The sequence below is a fragment of the Mobula birostris genome, chromosome 14 (genome assembly GCF_030028105.1).
Source record: "Mobula birostris isolate sMobBir1 chromosome 14, sMobBir1.hap1, whole genome shotgun sequence".
In the NCBI taxonomy this organism is placed as follows: Eukaryota; Metazoa; Chordata; class Chondrichthyes; order Myliobatiformes; family Myliobatidae; genus Mobula; species Mobula birostris.
Genome location: NC_092383.1, coordinates 75,604,452 through 75,622,892, shown reverse-complemented (window position 1 = coordinate 75,622,892; position 18,441 = coordinate 75,604,452). Strand labels below are relative to the sequence as shown.

The window sequence follows — 18,441 nt, the reverse complement described above, 5'->3', positions numbered from 1 at the left end:
GATCTGCAGTGCACTGCCTGAAAAATGAATTGAATAAATACTTGAAGGTAATAAAAATTGCCGAGCTATGGAGAAGGTGCAGAGTATTGGGTTAACCCTGGAATAAAGGGGTTAACATATGAAGAGTGTTTGTTTGCTCTAGGCCTGTGCTTACTGGAGTTTATAAGAAAGAGGAGGAATCTGATTGCAGCCCATCAAATATTGAAAACCCTAGGATGTTGAGAGGATGGTTTCCAATAGCAAGGGAGTTTAGGAGCAGAGGGAACAACCTCAGAATACAAGGACATCCCCTTAGAACAGAGATGAGGAGGGCTTTCGTTAGCCAAAGGGTGGTGAATCTGTGGAATTCATTGCCACAGATGGCTGTGGAAGCTAAGTCATTGGGTATATTTAAAGTGGAGGTTGATAGGTTCTTGATTCGTAAGGGTGTCAAAGGTTACAGAGAGAAGGCAGGAAATGGGGTTGAGAGGGACAAAAAATCAGCCGTGATAGAATGGCGGAGCAGACTCTATAGGTGGAATGGACTAATTTTGCTCCTGGGTCTTGTGGTCAATTAATTGGTGGCTCTTCCATAGACGTACCATAAGTTTAGTAGTACCAGAAGCTTTCTAAGTTATGTAAATCGTTGATTCCATGTTGACTTAAAGATAGGATTGCATTTGCTTTAAGTTCTTACAAGTGACCATCACAGAGGAGCTTTCTCGGGCCACCAACACCTCCTCGATAGTAGGGAAGGCTCAGCTCCGCCTACACTATCTTAGGAGTTTAAAGAGAGCAAAAAGATGCTGGTAAAGGGTCCACTAATGAAGGGGCTTGGCTTGAAATGTCGACTGTTTACTCTTTTCCATAGATGCTGCCTGGGCTGCTGAGTTCCCCCAGCATTTTATGCATGTAGCTGCTGGTAAACCTTCATTGATGTGTAATTGAGAGCATACTGACCTACTGCACAAAAGTATGGTACACTATTTGCAACAAGATTGACCAAAATGCACTTCAGCGAGTGATCAGGACTGCACAGGGTATCACCGGGATACAACTACCAGATATGGAAACCGTCTACATCTCATGATGTCCTCAGTGTGCTTGCAAAATCATGATGGACTCATCCCACCTCAATTATCACTGTTCAATCTCCTACCATCTGGCAGGAGATACAGAAACATCTCTGCATGGACATACAGACTGAAAATCAGCATTTTCCCCAGGGCTGTCGTGCAACTGAACAATGCCCCATTTAGAGTTGTTTGTTTTAATTCAGTTGTAACTTGGATGACACTCTAAATTACTCAGATGATATTTTAAATTTAGTGATTGTGTTTTTAGTAATTGCATTGCCAGTATGTTGCTTTGCACTGGATGGAGTTGGTTGTCCTCAGCAATGACAATGAAGCTCCAGCAATGTAGCCCACAGATAATTGGCAGCTAAGCACCTGAAGTTGGCTTCACACACTTATTAGCAACATTGGACACATTCATTGCAATGAATTGGTTACTGAGAATCCTGTCTAAAGCAGTAAAGCTGGAAGATGCCCCCTGTATGAACGCCTGTTGGAAATGCATGAAAGAAGGTGTTGTCAACATGTTTTATCTGAGTATCTGTCAATATCACTGACATATTACTGAAGATATTAAATTGATACCGGAGCTGCCCTAATTTTGTTTACCTTAAATGCTATGGCTGTGCTATCTTTTTATTAATCAACGTTAATTTGAATGGGTAAATATTTCTCCTCTGAACTTTTTTGACTTTTTCCTCCTGAAGTCCTGATTTCGTCCATGATTTTCACTGTGTGTGTGTGTGTGTGTGTGTGTGTGTGTGTGTGTGTGTGTGTGCGCGTGTGTGCGCGCGCGTACTGGGCTGACCCAGTACACTGAGCCCGCAGGGCAGTGGGCAATAACCAGACTTGCCCAGGCAGACCCTCCCAACCAAGTTTGTGCTAATGGTCTATGACACTGCTGTGGCAAAAACAGTGACCCTTCCACTTGATTTGACTAAAATAATGCTTCAAATCCAAGGGAAAGCTGCTGACTGATTTTCTTAAATATCAAAACCATAGAGGGGAATAATACATCAACATTTGGAATAGTTAAAGAGGATGTCCTGTTTAAGCTGTGGCAAGGCAGCATTCCTATCTACCATCTACAAACTTGTATGCTCACTGTCTACTTTATTAGCTACCACCTGTACCTAATAAAGTGATCACTGAGTGTAGTGTGTGTGTGTTCTGGTGTACAAATGGTCACATATGAAAAACTTTGTGATTCACTGGTTAAGAGGAATCATGATGGCTACTTCCCTTTGTGGGTAAGTGCAAAGAACTGTTGTGAAACATTCCAAAGATGTGTAGGTCAGGGTTAGTAAATAGTTGGCAAACTATGTTGGCACCGGAAGCATGCAACACTTGTGGGCTGCCCCCCTGCACGTCCTCGGAAGTGCAATTGGTCATTGGTGCATTTCACTGTAAGTTTTGATGTACATGTGATGAATAAAGCAAATCTTTAAATCTTGTTTTTTTTGCATGTTCTTATGCTACTCTGCCTGCTGCCAATTTCATTGCTTCCTCTCTTGCAGTGCAGCCACCTTTTTCAGATCTCAATTCTAAGGAAGTGTGCGTTGCCCTCTGTCTTGCCTCTACACTGAAATTTAGTGATGTTCAAAACTGATGTCATTTCATCAGCTATCTTCACTTTGACATTTTTCAGTCTTTGTTAGATTTAGATTATGAGGACACTCAGTCCTCGTTTATTGTCATTTAGAAATGCATGCATTAAAAAATGATACAATGCTCCTCCAGAATGATATCACAAGAAAACACAGGACAAACCAAGACTAAAACTGACAAAACCACATAATTATAACATATAGTTACAACAGTGCAAAGCAATACCATAATTTGATAAAGAGCAGACCATGGGCATGGTAAAAAAAAAAATGTGGCATTGATAGTCACCTGCAGAACAACTACTTATCATATATAGATACTGTATGAATACATACTGTATATAAATACATTTACATACATAAGCGTTTGTGTGCATGGATGGGAGGGAGGAACGGGGCTTGTTTTTGCTGATGTTGTTTTGTTGCTTGTTGTGTTGTGTGTTGTTCTGCCGAGCATTGTGGGCATGCTATGTTGGCATTGGAATGTGTGGCGACACTTGTGGGCTGCCCCCAGCAAATCCTTGGATGTGTTGGCTGTTAATACAAATGCCGCATTTCACTTGACGTTTCAATGTACGTGTGATAAATTAACTTGAATCTTGGACTTTTGCCACCTATCACCTCCCAGCTTCTCACCCCACCCTCCTACCTTCCCCATCATCTGGCTTCACCTGTCACCTTCTACTTCTTTCCTATTTCCCACCTTCTTATTCTGGCTTCTTTGCCGTTCCTTTCTAGTCCCGATGAAGGGTCTCGGCCCAAAACATTGACTCTTTACTCCTCTCCATAGATGCTGCCTGACCTGCTGAGTCCCTCCAGCATTTTGTGTGTGTTGCTCCTGAAATACGTAGAGTGTCTTGCAGGACCAGTATCAAAGAAAAATCCTTGCCACTGAACCTGGAGGGTGTTTAGTGTGCATGGCAAAACCTGGATCAAAGAGCTGAAGACTGAAAGCATTTATTCAGCTGCTTCTGCTGTTACCTTGATTTCTTGTGCACTCAAATAATCCCCCTATGATTTCCATCTATCGTGGCCTTGCACTACTGTTTCAGTATAGTTACACAAAAATTCTTCCACTTGAATAAGAGGTCATAATTCATCCAGGAGGTGCTTTCAGAGCATTGGATGAGAGTCTGCATGGGCGGGCGGGATAAAGTTCTGCTGATTACAGGGAAAGAGCAGTGTGGTGTTTTCAGAAAGCTGACACAGGCGCGAAGAGGCAAATGACCTCACTCTGAGCTGTACAGCTTCATTCTCACAGAAGTCGATCTATCCATGTGATCCTACTGCCCTACTCACCTTCTCTAGTTCCACCTCAGCCCTGTGCAATGTGGGTCGTATTAACCTCCTTTTTCAGATTACTGTCACGACACTAATCCGCAAAACTCCTCAACCCCGTTTTGCGGCATCACTTTGGGGCAAATAGTCTACGAGAAGCACCACCACTCCTGCATCTATATTTTCACGTGCAAACTGTTTAGTAGGAATCTGCATCTGAATCTGAAGCAGGTTGCAATTGAGGGGCAGCGTATTACAGAGCTGTGTGAAAATGAGGTAGGTTTAAAAAGAAAGTTTCTGCCAAATAGTTTATCTTGCCTTTGAGCATTGTGCAATGATTTTTTTTGTGGTTTAGTTTCATAAGACAGTCAGTACAGTAGAACTAAATCAAAAAGGGGAAGAAGGTGATGAGTTATGGAAAAATATAGCCTGTGGTTTATTTAACATTTCCCCTGTGCTGAATCAGTCCACGTAGTGCACAGCAATTAAACGTTGACTACCCACTCACATCTGCCACGGTAACATTCATTTACATCTTGCACAGGTCCTGTATCTCTAGGGCCCTGTATGCAAAATTACAAACAATACAAAGTCAAAGATGAATAACACACATAGACGGAATATGAGGTGTTGCTTCTCCTACTTGAGGAGCATTGATTTCTCGAACGTCCAGTAATTTCTCCCCCCTACCCCTTTTCTCTTCATTCCCTATTCAGGCTCCCCTCTCACCTCTTCTTCTCACCTGCCTATCACCTCCCTCTGGTGCCCTTCCTCCTTCTCTTTCTCCCACAGTCCACTCTGCTCTCCAATCAGATTCCTTCTTCAGCCCTTTGCCTTTACCACCTCTCACCTCCCAGCTTCTCACTTTACCTCCGTACCTTCCCCCTCACACAACTTCACCTATCGCCTTCTAGCTTGTATGCCTTCCCCTCCTCCCCCATATTCTTATTCTAGCTTCTTCTTCCTTTCTTTCCAGTCCTGCTGAAGGGCCTCGACCTGAAACATTGACTCTTTATTCCTTTCCACAGATGCTGCCTGACCTGCTGAGTTCATTCAGCAATTCATGTGTGTTATTTTGGATTTCCAGGCTGCAGGATCTCTTGTATTTAAAGTTACTTACTGCCTGCTACACCACTGGTGTTTGGGGCAGCAACGAAGGTCCTCCACCTCTGTTTGTATAGATGGATTCTTCATTGCTGTTTCGTAATAATTGTTGTTTGACCAGTCAGTTTTGTTAGCCCTGAGCTTAACCCCCAAACCTGGAAGACCAGCGGACCAATGGACCACTCTTAAGGCTGATTTATACTTCTGTGTCAACCCGACACCGTAGATACAGCGTAGCCGCGAACCCTACGCAGTGCCAACGTGGATCCCTACGCTGTAGCCTGACGCTCACCTCTCCCAAAATGTAACTGCGTGTCGTGGCAACGCAGACCACAACAGCTGTGATTGGTCCGCTTGGTAGCATCGCATTTCCTCCTGCGGTGCAATAGCTTTCCATTGGGCGACAGAAGGGCAGGGAAGGAACTCTGGCTGCAATGCTTTCCATAAAGCTTTACAGACCTCCGAAATTATGGAGGACACATTTCGCTTTTACGAAAATAGACGCTCGCTTTAAACTTGTTTACCCCGAGAAAGACTACCATGACCATGAGGCCTTGCACGGGCAGGTGTGTGCGCATGCGTGACGTGCGCGAATTGCAGAGTGACGCAGACACACCAACGCACAAGTATAAATGCTCACAACTCGCGTAGGCCACTTGTGTAGGTTACGGCGTCGATTTGACGCAGAAGTATAAATCAGCCTTTAGTCTGGCCTCAGCTCTTTAGCCTGTTTGGCGTGGGTGACCCTACCAAGAACCAGCCAGTGGTGTAGTGGTATCACCGCCAGACTTTGAGCAAGTGGTCTGGGTTTGAATTCAGCCGGCTCCTTGCATGCTTTTCATTTGTGCTGGGATGATTGTCGAGCTAGCAACTCAGCCTCATTTTTTTAAAAAAGACAAAATGCTAAAGAAATGGTAAAGTTGCCGCCTGATGTGCCACAAGGTGTGGAAAGAAATAACAACAGCTCTACCAAAAGCCAAAGCACAAGGCCCTGACCCAAGCCTCCAAACTTTATGACAAGGTTGTGGTGTTCTTAGAGGGTTTAAAGTAAAATATGAATTTATCTCTGAGTACTCATGCTGTAGCTGGAATATAAGTTATGAAGAAATGGCCGATTTTCTGTTCTTCTGTACAGTGATGGAGAAAGGCAACAGGGATTTCAGTTGTGGGTGCTTCACAATTTGATTCTGCCCAAGCCCTGCTGAATAATGGTGTAAGAGATGGGGTAGGGTCTTGCATCCTTTCTTTCTCACCTTGCTACACTCTCTCTCGTCTACCTTCTTCTGACAAACATGATGTCAATTGATAGAGATACAATTTAATATTAATATGATGGAGAAAATAGTAACACTAAGCAAGCTACCAGAATATGATGGTATCATCTCTGTGCATTGCAAGCAGTAAATTGTAGATGTTGCAATCACAATTTTCCAAAAGTCTTTTGATTCTAGACGACTCCTGTCTGTCAGGGAAACTGCCATTACTTAAGGAGGAAAGGGGAAATTGGACATTATAGCTATGTGAGTCTGAAATCAATTCTGAGGAAATTACTTAAATCTGTTCTTAGAAACAGTGTAGGGTTTCTAACTGGTCAGAGAGCAAGCGTGGATTTGTAAAGAATAAGTCATTTTGAATCAGCCTCCTTGAATTTTTTAAAGCAGTGATAGATAAAGTGGTGTTATGGAAGATAATGATATTAGCTCCTGGAAGACATTCAATAAGATTACACATAAATGATTCCTCACTAAACAGAGGGTAGATTGAATTGGAATTAACCTTTTATCTTGAACAAGGAATTATTTGTGAGGAGTCTATGTTAGAATCTCAGCGTTTGAACGTATTTACTAACAAAGATGCCACATAATCCAAGCATGCTGATAATCTCAAATCTAGGTGACACATGTGAATAGGTTAGAAAAAGAGCAGAAATTTGTAGCAGGGTAGTTATGAATTGTGATATAAAATTATGATGGGTATTCATAGGGTAAATGCAGACAGGTCTTTCCTGCTGAGAAGAGAAAATCCGAACAACACACACAAAATACTGGAGGAACTCAGCAGGCCAGGCAGCATCTATGGAAAAGAGTACCGTCAACGTAAGAGACTGAAACGCTTCAGTGGGACTGAGTCCTTTCCGACTGAGGTTGGGTGGACTACAACCAGAGGTCATGGGCTAAGGGTGAAAGGTGAAAAGTTGATGGGGAACATGAGGGAAACTAATTCACTCCGAGTCCTGAGAGTGTGGAACCAGCTGCCAGCACAAGTGGTGCATGCGAACTTGATTCCAACGTAAGAGATAGGTACATGGATGGTAGGGGTATGGAGGGCTCTGGTCCCAGTGCAGGTTAATGGGAGTAGGTAGTTTAAATGGTTGGGCAAAGACTAGATGCACTTGGGGCCTGTTTCTGTGTTGCACCCGTCTATGACTTCACCATAGGGTGAGTGGGCACGACTGCAACTCAACGTGGACCATCACCCAATTTGATCAGATAAAGTTAAATCTGCGCATCTTTTCAATGGTAGAGACAAGGAACAGAAGACGACCTGTGATACTGGGGGTCACGGGGACAGATAAAGCAATTAGAGAGAAGAATGGATTGATAGCTTCTGATACTGAGGGATGCGGAGTACAAAGGAAAGGTGGGTAAGTTGTAACAGAATGGAAATCTGATTATTCATTCTTTCGCGCGCTGTGACGAGTTCGTACTGTGGCTGGCGTTTTCGGCTGCATGGATGGACTGGTTATGACAGCGGAGTTACAACAGAACGATGCCCAAACTCAGACGGCTGAATTCTGACAGCAGTTTACAGAATCTAGTTTATATCTTGTCAGTTCGGTAGATAAAAGGCTTTCAATATGATTAAGGGAGAGACCTGAAAGGGTAGAACACATTTACGGAGGCACTGTAAAATTAAATTTAAATCGTTTGCGGGCACGTCGAGCCACACTTCCTGATCAAAAGATAGTGAAACTGAAGTTCTCTCGCCACAAGATGTCGTTGAATGGGATGATTCAGAGCAGAGATCGATAGACTTTTGTGTTTGAGACGATTGGAACCATGATAAATTGAGGTACTGATCAGCCATAATAAATGAAATGGAAAAACGGTCTCGTTCAGACACTAAGTGTTCCGCCCAGTAACACTGTGGTATATTGCTGTTTTGTCACTGTGTAAGACTGAGGTACTGAGCTTGGACCGACCAAACGTTTCGTGTTTTGGAGACGAGTTTCCGAGTTTGTAACTGACTGCTGGTGTCTTCGAAATGGACAGGATGCAGAGACAGCGATGGCGGACCTCACAAATGATCTGTGGGAGCTGAATTTACTTTCATCGATCCCTTTATCCACCATCCTTCGTTCCCAGTCTCCTTGACCTCAACCCCCAAACCCACGCCTCCCACCTCCCTTCCTCCTGCCCTCCTCTCTCCCTCAGAGACTAGAGCTCTTGTAAACGATGCTATAAAACTTTTCTTTGGGAAATAAACAATAGAGGCTTCATTTTTTAACGGTCAAAACAATTATTTTTTATGTCCAATCGATCCTTCAAATCAAAAAGTCTATTGCATATTTCCGCTACATTAAAAAAAAATTCCTTTTAACTCTCTAAAATCGGTTCTGAAATAAACGAGACGCCTTCCCAAATGCCTGTTAACTATTCGCCGACGGCGGGAAGGAGCAATAATATAAACCGTAAACTTCTTCACGATTTCCCATCTCAATCGGGAAGTGGTCGAGCTGCACCGACGGGATTCCGTGCGCGTATTGCACCCGTCCGCAGTTCAGGCCCTGCTGACTGTCACATGCACCGCATAGCGTGTGGTTGTTGGCTGGTTTTGTTTTTCTAAAAAAACTGGGATTCCGATTTGGGCGGTGGTGGGGGATTAACTTGATTTGAACAGCAGTCCTACAGAAAGACACTTTTCTCTCCCTGGTTCCCTGGTCTCCTGGTCTTTGTACTGCTCTCAACTCCAAGAGTCAAGGTGCAAAAAAGGCCCCTCCAGTCCACTGTGTCCTCATCTACCACCAATCATGAGGGGTAAATGCAAGCAAGATTTTTCACTGAGGTTGGGTGAGACTAGAACTAGAAGTCATAGTTTAAGGGTTAAAGTTATAGTCATACTTTATTGATCCTGGGGGAAATTGGTTTTTGTTACAGTTGCACCATAAATAATAAATAGTAATAAAACCATAAATAGTTAAATAGTAATGTGTAAATTATGCCAGGAAGTAAGTCCAGGACCAGCCTATTGGCTCAAGGTGTCTGACCCTCCAAGGGAGGAGTTGTAAAGTTTGATGGCCACAGGCAGGAATGACTTCCTATGACGCTCTGTGTTGCATCTCAGTGGAATGAGTCTCTGGCTGAATGTACTCCTGTGCTCAACCAGTACATTATGTAGTGGATGGGAGACATTGTCCAAGATGGCATGCAACTTGGACAGCACACCACTGTCAGAGAGTCCAGTTCCATCCCTACAACATCACTGGCCTTACGAATGAAAGGTGAAAGGTTTAAGGGGAACATGAAAGGGAACTTCTATAGATGTGCAGTGGAGAGGATATTTACTGAGGGGTGTCACAGCCTGGCACGGAAACACCAATCCCCTTGAATGAAAAGGCATACAAAAGTTAGTGGGTACTGCCCAGTCCATCACGCAGAAAGCCCTCCCCATCACTGAGCACATTTACATGAAACGTTGTCACAGAAAGTGGCATCCATCGTCGGGGCGCCCACTGCCCAGCTCATGCTCCCTCCTTGCTGCTGCCATCAGGAAGAGGTACAGGAGCTTCAGGGCTCACACCACCAAGTTCAGGAATAATTATTACCTCTCAACCCTCTTGAACCAAAGGGATAACTTCACTCAACGTCATCATTGAAATATACCTACAACCTGCAGTATGGACTCACTTTCAAGGATTCTTCATCTCATGTTCTTACTTATTTATCTTTATTATTTCTTTCTTTTTGTATTTGCACAGTTTTAGTATTTTGCATACTGGCTGAATGCTGACATTGGTGCGATCTTTCATTGTTTCTATTATTGTTATTATTCTATTATCAATTTTTTGAGTATTCCCACAAGAAAATGTATCTCAGACATTGATGCCATATATGTACTTTGATAATAAAATTTACTTTGAACTTTTTCACTCGGAGGGTGGTGGGTGTGGATCCACCACCAGGTGCAGATCGACGGGACTAGGCAGGATAATAGTTTGGCATGGACTAGATGGGCTGAAGGGCCTGTTTCTGAGCTGTGTGCTTTATGACTCTATTTATACCAGTCATATGCTAACCCAGTTTTAATCCCACCACTTTCCCATCAACTCATCCCAGATTCTACTGCTCACCCACATTCTTTGGGATGTGGGAAGAAACTAGAATCCACCCTGGGGAAACCCAGGCAGTCACAGGGAAAACGTGCGATAACACAAAGAAATAGGAGCAGCAGTTTACCCCACTCTTTCTCATGATCATGGCCGATCTATGCTGGCCTCAACTCCTGTGCCATTTCTCCGTAGCTCTATATCTCTTAACCAATTAAATATTTATCCAATTTACTTTAACTGCTTCTAACAATCCACCTGTCACCTATTGGTGTAGAGAATTCCACAAATTTGCCACCCTTTGTAAGAAGAAATTTCTATGTACTGTATCTCAGTTTTAAACCACTGGTCCCTTATGTCCCTGATGGTGAAAGCATCTCCCACTGGTGAAAGCATCTGAAGGTCTATCCTGTCAAATATTTTAGGATATTATATGTTTGAATAAAGTCACTCCTTGTTCTTTTAAACTCCAAGGAATGCAGGCCAAAGCTATTTCGTCTCTGTTAAAGGGAGAATCTTCTTATCCCTGTATTAACCAGATGTATCTCCCTTGTGCTTCCCCCAGTGTTACTATATTCTTGTTTAGGTAAGCAGACCAAAACTATATGCAGTTGAGGCTTCACCATCACCCTGTTCAACTCCAGCAAAACCTCCCTATTCTTAAACTCCAGCCACTTTGCATTAAAGGCCGAATATCATTCATGTTTTTAACCATTTGTTGGACTTGTCTGTGGACTTCTTTTGTGATTCATGCACCAGAACACCTACATCCCTCTGTACGTCACTCATATCTGTCGTATCTGTCTGCTGCTCTTTCTTACCAAACTGCATGATCTTGCATTTCTCCCGGTTAAAGTCTATTTGCCCAACCTACTCATCCTATCTGTATTCTGTTGCAGAATCACAGCATTCATTTCATAACGTGCCTTCCACCTACTTTTGTGTCATTGGAAAATCTGGAAACCTTGCAAACCGTTCCTTCCTCCAGGTTTGTAACAGAAATAGTGAGCAATTGTGGGCCAAGAACTGGTCCCTGTGGTACCCCACTGGTTACCTGTCTCTGGTCTGGAAAGGATCCTTTCATTCTAACTCTGTTTTCTATGGGACAGCCATTCTAACACATTTCTTCCAGTACTGTGGGAATTTAATTTACATGCCAAACTCTTTGTTACACCTTATCAAATGTTGTTTTTGGAAATCGAAGTGTATCACATCATCAGGTTCCCCTCTATCAACTCTCCCCGTTACATACTCAGTGCTTCAGTCCTGTTTCCCCACGGAGGCTTACTTTCTTGCTTTTGTTGGACGCATCCCACCCTGCCCACATGTTTGTCCTCCACAGAACCAAGTCCCAGACCTAGCTCCCATTACCTCCTGCTACATGGGCAGTGGTAGATGCAGGTACTGCTCTTGAGCTGGGGTGTTCTCTGCTAGTAAGTGATCATATTTAAAAAGGAAAATAAACAGAATTAAAAGAAGGACTTCTATTTGCCTCCGCCTTGTTCCTCAAACTGTTTGTGTTCATGATGTGGAACTGGAGTGAGCCTATTATGCTGAAATCAAAGAGGAGGAGGTGGGACGTTAAGTGTTGTTTTCTTGCTGTGGAAAATCCTGCTAACTTCTCCCTCTCTTCCACTTCCTCATCCTCTCATTAACTTGCCTCTTTGACCAAACCTTTGTTCACCTGTCTTGGTATCTAAGTGCATGGTGGTTAAATAATGTCTGCGACTCACATGTTAAAGGCACAATGAAAAAGTAAGTTTACTTTTGAAAGTTCACTAGGATTTTGAAGGTACTGTATTTCAATAGCCATGGTGTTTTGGAACTGGAGTCACAAATAAGCTGAGGTGGCAGATTTTCTGCAGTCAAGGGCTTGACAGATCCAGATTATATCGATAAAATGGCAGCATGTTTGACCGCAGCAGCTTCTACGGGGAGTCAACAAAGGTGCTACTGTCCTTTTGAAACATTTTTTACGATGGCAAGATCCTGCTAGACATTGAGAACTTGAAGTACTACAGGTCTACCCCCATCAGCAAGTTGCTCGTTGTTGGAGAAACTGAAGGAGCTGGACGTGCAGCAGATCGTGCTGCTGCTTGTGTCAGAGAGGCTTCTGAGGAGACTGTGCAGTCTAATAGTGAGTGAGCATCTTAGACACTTTTCTTGTGATCGCAAGACCCTGTTGGATATTGTTCACACGGAATGCTGCAAGTCTGATTCACCGATTTATTGGCGGAAAGCGGAGGAGCCATGTGGCCTCAAGCCATTGTGTTACCTGTTTAAAGCTGCCAGGAGGATGGCGCCAAAACTGATGTGCTTCGCCAGGGCGACGCAGCTCGGCGCCCAAGCAGGAGGCAGTGCTGCCCTCCAACCCTCCCGAGCATTTGCACAGTAGAAGACAGGCGGTATTGGAGTTGACTGCAGATTTCTGTGGCATTCATGGACACAGGATTGGGACTATTTTTTTTGCCATGGCTGTATTTTAGTGATATCTTACATGTGCTTGCAATTTGTAGGTGCTATGTGTGCTCTGTGCTGTGTGTGACTGTTGGTACAGTGTTTTGTACCTTGACACAGAGTAACGCTGTCTCATTTGGTTGTATTCACGTATAGTTGAATGACAATTAAACTTGAATTGAATTGATTCAAGATAATCCAGCATTTTTATTGATATTTTCACTAATCACTTATTTTATGAACTCTTCTGGTGGAACATGGAAAATATCGTTTTGGTAAACCCCTCTTCTGGGCTTCACTGAACAACCCAATATATCTGCAGTATTTTAAACTATAAGGTATAGCAGCAGAATTAGGTCATTTCGGCTCATCAAGTCTGTTCTGTCATTCAAATTTGGCTAATTATTTCCTCAATCCCATTCTATTGTCTTCTCCTTGTAACCCTTAACCTACTTAACTAATCAGCAATTTATCAATCTCTGCCTTAAATACACTCAATGACTTGGCCTCCACAGCCACCTTATTCACCACTCTCTGACCGAGGAAGTTCCTCCTCACCAACATACGCAAAATGCTGGAGGAACTCAGTAGGTTAGGAGGGAAATAAACAGGTGACCTGTTGGGCGGGTTGTAGGCTATTTTCCTCCATTTGATGCTGCCCGACTTGCTGCGCTCCTGCAGCATTTTGTATGTGCTGCTCAAGCCCACCAGCATCTTCAAAATCTCTTGTGCCCTAAATTCCTCCTCATCTCAGTTTGAAGGGGACATCCCTTTATTCTGAGGCCCATCTCTCCTACTAATTGAAATACCATCTCTAAATCCACTCTGTCCAGGCCTTTCAGCATTTACAGCAGGGCTCTGAGGATGGAAATCAGGAGCATAAGCCCTGGCCTCCTCCTCCTCCCATGAGAATGCTGATCCCAGTCATAGTGCAGGGTTTCAACCTGAAATATCGACAATTCCTTTCACCCATCCCACAGATGCTTTTCCTCCTCCTGATTGTTTTTTTTTTAGATTATGAGGACACGCAGTCCTCTTTTATTGTCATTTAGTAATGCATGCATTAAGAAATGATACAATATTTCCTCTGGTGTGATATCACAAAACACAGGACAGGCCAAGACTGAAAAACTAACAAAACCACATAATTGTGACATATAGTTACAACAGTGCACAATACCATAACTTGATGAAGAACAGTCCATGAGCCCAGTAAAGAGTTCAAGTTCTCTCAAATGTCCCACATCTCACGCCGACGGGAGAAGGAAGAAAAACTCTCCCTGCCATACCCGACCACGGTCCGACTCTGAGTGATCCGAAAGCTTCGAGCCTCTGATCAGCTCTCCGACACCGAGTACCGAGCACCATCTCTATCCGAACGATTCGACCTCAATCTCGGTCTCCAACAGCAGGCAAAGCTGGGGATTTTGAGGCCTCCCCTCTGGAAGATTCTCGATCACGCAGTAACAGCAGCAGCGAACCTGAGTTTCAGAAATTTCTCCAGATGTTCCTCTGTGCTTTCACGTCTGTCTCCATCAAATCAGAATTGTCCACGGCCCCTATTTAAAGGATACGATATCATTTTTCACCGGAGGGCTGCGCACTGGAGGGTTGCTAATCCCACATTTACCAGTGTTAATTTCTGAACTAGCTTGTTTCCTAAACTGAGATCTGTTTTGGTTAATAGCACATGCACTCTCCTAATACTGCTTTCTGACTGGGGTCCTGAGCTCAGCAGTATGGGTTGTAGTCGAGATGCTGTGATACTTTCTTGGATTGGCCACAATCAGATCGTGCTTGTTTTTGGGTTTATTGTCTGTGGTTCACAATTGGTTGATCTTGTTAATCTTACGGGTCTGCCTCAAAGTGAAGGGGAAGGGCTAAGGTGGAAAGGGGAACGGAAGAGGTGGAAAAGGTGAAGATGAAGGAGGGGAAGGCAGGGATGAGAGGTGGAAAAAGAAGGAGGGATGAGGGAGTGAGGAAGGGAGGAGGGATGGGAAGTGAAGCCCAGAGAAGGATAAAGGGTAGCAAAGGCTAAGAGGAGTGGAACGTAGGTGTGGGAGATGTGGGTTGAGAAGAGGGAGTGTGGTGGAGAGAGAGAAAAAGCTGAGGAGAGGGGACAGCAAAGACAGAGGGACAGAGAAGGAGGATAGAGGGAAGGAGGGGGATTTATCTTCTTGTACAAGCCCTTCTTGATGAGACACTTATCTGATTGTTTTGCAGTGACATTGCTTTCATCAGCGTTGTGAGACAGGAGTCGACCCGCCACGATGTCGTCCCGCACCGGTCTGCGGATGATGTTAATGCGGGAGCAGCTGCAGAAGGAGGAGCAGCGGGAGAAGGAGCAGCAGCAACAGGCTGCGATGCATTTCACGCAACAGCGCATGGCGATCAACGCCACTCCTGCCATCAACGTCAGCAACTCCATCCAGTACCAGTCACGGCCACAGGTTCCCGTAGAGGTTTTAAAGGTACATCTCCTTCTTCCTTTTTCTCTGGCATTCATCTTGATCTCTGAAGGACTGTGTGAGTGTGACCAGTGGACAAGTGAGGTACCAGTGTCCGACACTCTTGTAAAATCTCTCCCTCCCACATACATTACCTCTTACCCTTCCCTATCTCTTCACTCTGTCCGCACTTTTCCTTCTTCCTCTCCTTCCCTGCTTCTCCCCCTCCTCTTCCCTCTCTCTCTACCATCCCTTGCCTTCTCCCTCTGTCCGGTTTCACTTCCTTCCTGGAATTTTAGCCCTTCGTCTGATCCCTAACCCTTTTAATGGTCCACATTTCCCCCAGCCTCTTCCTCTTGTGGAATTGACTCTGGTCTTCTTCCAGACTGTCCATTTTTACCAATGAGTCTGAAATGGAAATGCATTAAGTTGGCATCTGATTAAGCAAACATTGGGATGACTGATGTTTGTGATGGAGGAAGGGGAAGGTGCTTTGACTGGAATTACATCACAAGCCAAAAGTGTGTGATTTTTTTTCTCTCTCTCTATTTCAAACCTTGCATTAGTTCTCACATATGACGTTCCCTTATGAAATCTGTTGCTCCTCTTTACGTCTCCAATGCTATTTCAAAATTATTGCTTCAGTACTCCGTCACCACTGGTACAAAGGCAAACTTGTTAAAGGACACGTAGCAGAACTCTACACGGACGAACAAGGCGTATTCATTTTAATTTGGGACCGTAGGGAAAGCATTGAGCTATGACTCGGGAAGAACTCCTTGCTTGTGTTCAGGTTGCTCCATGGGATTTGTTAATATCCAACAGAATGGGCAGGAAGAGGTTTTGTCTTAACATGATGGTCCAAGTTCAAGGCAGAGTACAGGGTTAATGGCAGGATTCTTAGCAGTGTGGAGGAATTGAGGAATGTTGCGGTCCACACCCATAGATCTCTCAAAGTTGCCACACAAGTTAATAGGGTGATTAAGAAGGGGGATGGTGAGTTGGCCTTCATTAGTTTGGGGATTACGTTTAACGGGTAATGTTGCGGCTCTGTAAAACCCTAGAGAGACCAAACTTGGAACATTGTGTTCAGTTCTGCTTGCCTCATTATAGAAGGGAGTGGAAGCTTTAGAGAGGAGGAGGTTTATAAGATTGGCACAACATTGTGGGCTGAAGGGCCTGCGCTGTGTTGTAATACTCTATGTTCTTATGATAAATATAAAGAATAAGCCCTGGATCATCAAGGAATCTAACTCTTCTAGTACTTAATCTATTGAGAATCAGAATCAGATTTATTATCACAGACATGTGTCATGAAATTTGTTGTTTTGTGGCAGTTGTATAGTGCAAGACATTGAAAAATATTCTTTGTTCCAATAAAATAAATGAATAAATTGTGTGAAAGCGATAGTGTTCATGAACCATTCAGAATTCTGATGGCAGAGGGGAAGAAGGTGTACTAAAACGCTGAGTGTGGGTCCTCAGCAGAAAACTGTTTATAAAAGAATATTTTCAGCACGACACTTCCTTGCAGAGTTTGTCACCATGAGCAATAGTAAATTTTTAATCCCAAGGAAGGGCTAAGGAAAGAAAGAATTTGTATCTGAGGTCATTGCTGACCAGATACAGGTACATTAATCAGTTCAGTGAACTATGGCCTCCTAAAGCGGTGAGAACCTAGTGCAGACTGGCTGCACAGCAAGGGTTTTATATGCATCAGAAGTAATGTACTAAAGAACATTGCCCTTGGGATTTTCAGCATTCCCATTTGCTTCAGTCCATCAGCTGAAGAGTTGTAACTTTTGGTCCATTTTGTAATTTCAGTCAAAGCAATTAACTTGGTCTTCATTCTGAATAATCTTTTCCCTCCCCTCCTTTCTTTTTCCGAAGGAGATAATTTAAGCTATCATCTTGGGATGGGGAAGGGGTAAGGAGGAAACTGACAAAAAATGGCACAGGTACTGGGACATTTAGGGAGCTATTTTAACCAGATCTTCTTCAGGAACTGGGTGAGCTAATGGACACTTTAAAGCTGGTTATTTACTTGGCCCAAATTACCTGATAGTTTTCAAACTTTAATTAGTGACTGGATCCTCTGTTACATGACAATGTCATTTGAGCTTAATTGCAATTTTAACTTGGCAGCCTGTTTTTTCCCCGGCTGGTGAGAAAAGGGGACAGAAGCACCAGAAGCCTAAAACAGCTTCAGTGTGGGGTGGATGGCAGCAGGCCTGGGGGAGAAAAAGAGCTTGATGGAGTGGGTGCAGAATGGGGAGAGAGGTCTGGAACTGTTGTTGGAGAATCTGGGTGGCCCAGATGGGTGAGGGGGTAAAGCAAGAGAGAGCTGGGATAGAGGAGGAGTGGGTATGGGGTTTGGAATGGGAGTGCAATGCCAGGAGACCCTTGCATCGCCTTAAGGAGGTTTGAAGGGCATTCCTGACATTTCTCCTGTGGTAGCTGTTGGCCCTCAGGCCACACAGTTATCCTCTATATCTCACAAGCTCCCATAAAAAAACAGATGCATGTAAAAGATCGGTACAAACAAAATAGCTTCCATTTCATTTCTTTAACAGCCAATGAGTTTCTAATTTAATGGAATAATCCAGTGGTGCAGTGCTAGCCGGAGCCGCCAGAGCGCGTCTGGCATATCTTTAAGAGAAAAGCCGAAATAAACAAGCGAATTAACTAGATGCCGCCCAAGGTGATTTGAGTATCTCAGAAACTGCTGATCTCTTGGGATTTTTACGCACAACGGACTCTGGAGTTTACAAAGAATGGTGCTAAAAACAAAAAAGAACATCCAGCGAGTGGATTTAACAAGATGTTGTTGCTCACACAACAGCTACTCGCTGGATGTTTTTTTTTGTTTTTGGCACCATTCTTTGTAAACTCCAGAGTCTGTCGTGCGTAAAGATCCCAGGAGATCAGCAGTTTCTGAGATACTCAAATCACCCTGGGCAGCACCTAATTAATTAACTTGTTTATGTCGGCTTTTTTCTTAATGATGTGCTGGACGTGCTCCGGTGAGCTCTGGCTAGCACTGCACCACTAATAATCACTCTATACTTTCTCATGCATAACACAGGTTAGAAACAGAATACAACTTTCTTTACCATGATCTATTTGACTTCATCATACCTTTTCTTTTCCTCTATTTATTTACCTTA

At 43.7% G+C, this 18,441-nt stretch overlaps 1 protein-coding gene across 4 annotated transcripts in view; it reads left to right on the top strand.

Annotated features, from left to right (window-relative positions):
- Positions 1–18,441, top strand: part of tfeb (transcription factor EB) — a 158,554-nt gene that overhangs the window by 90,975 nt on the left and 49,138 nt on the right. For 3 of the 4 annotated variants that reach the window (XM_072278685.1, XM_072278684.1, XM_072278688.1), the window contains one exon: positions 15,051–15,298. In XM_072278685.1, coding sequence (XP_072134786.1) covers positions 15,098–15,298 — 201 coding nt within the window. In that variant the 5' untranslated portion in view covers positions 15,051–15,097. Of the gene's footprint in view, positions 1–8,089; positions 8,117–15,050; positions 15,299–18,441 lie in introns of those variants that run through there. The other variant, XM_072278687.1, reaches the window with a different exon arrangement.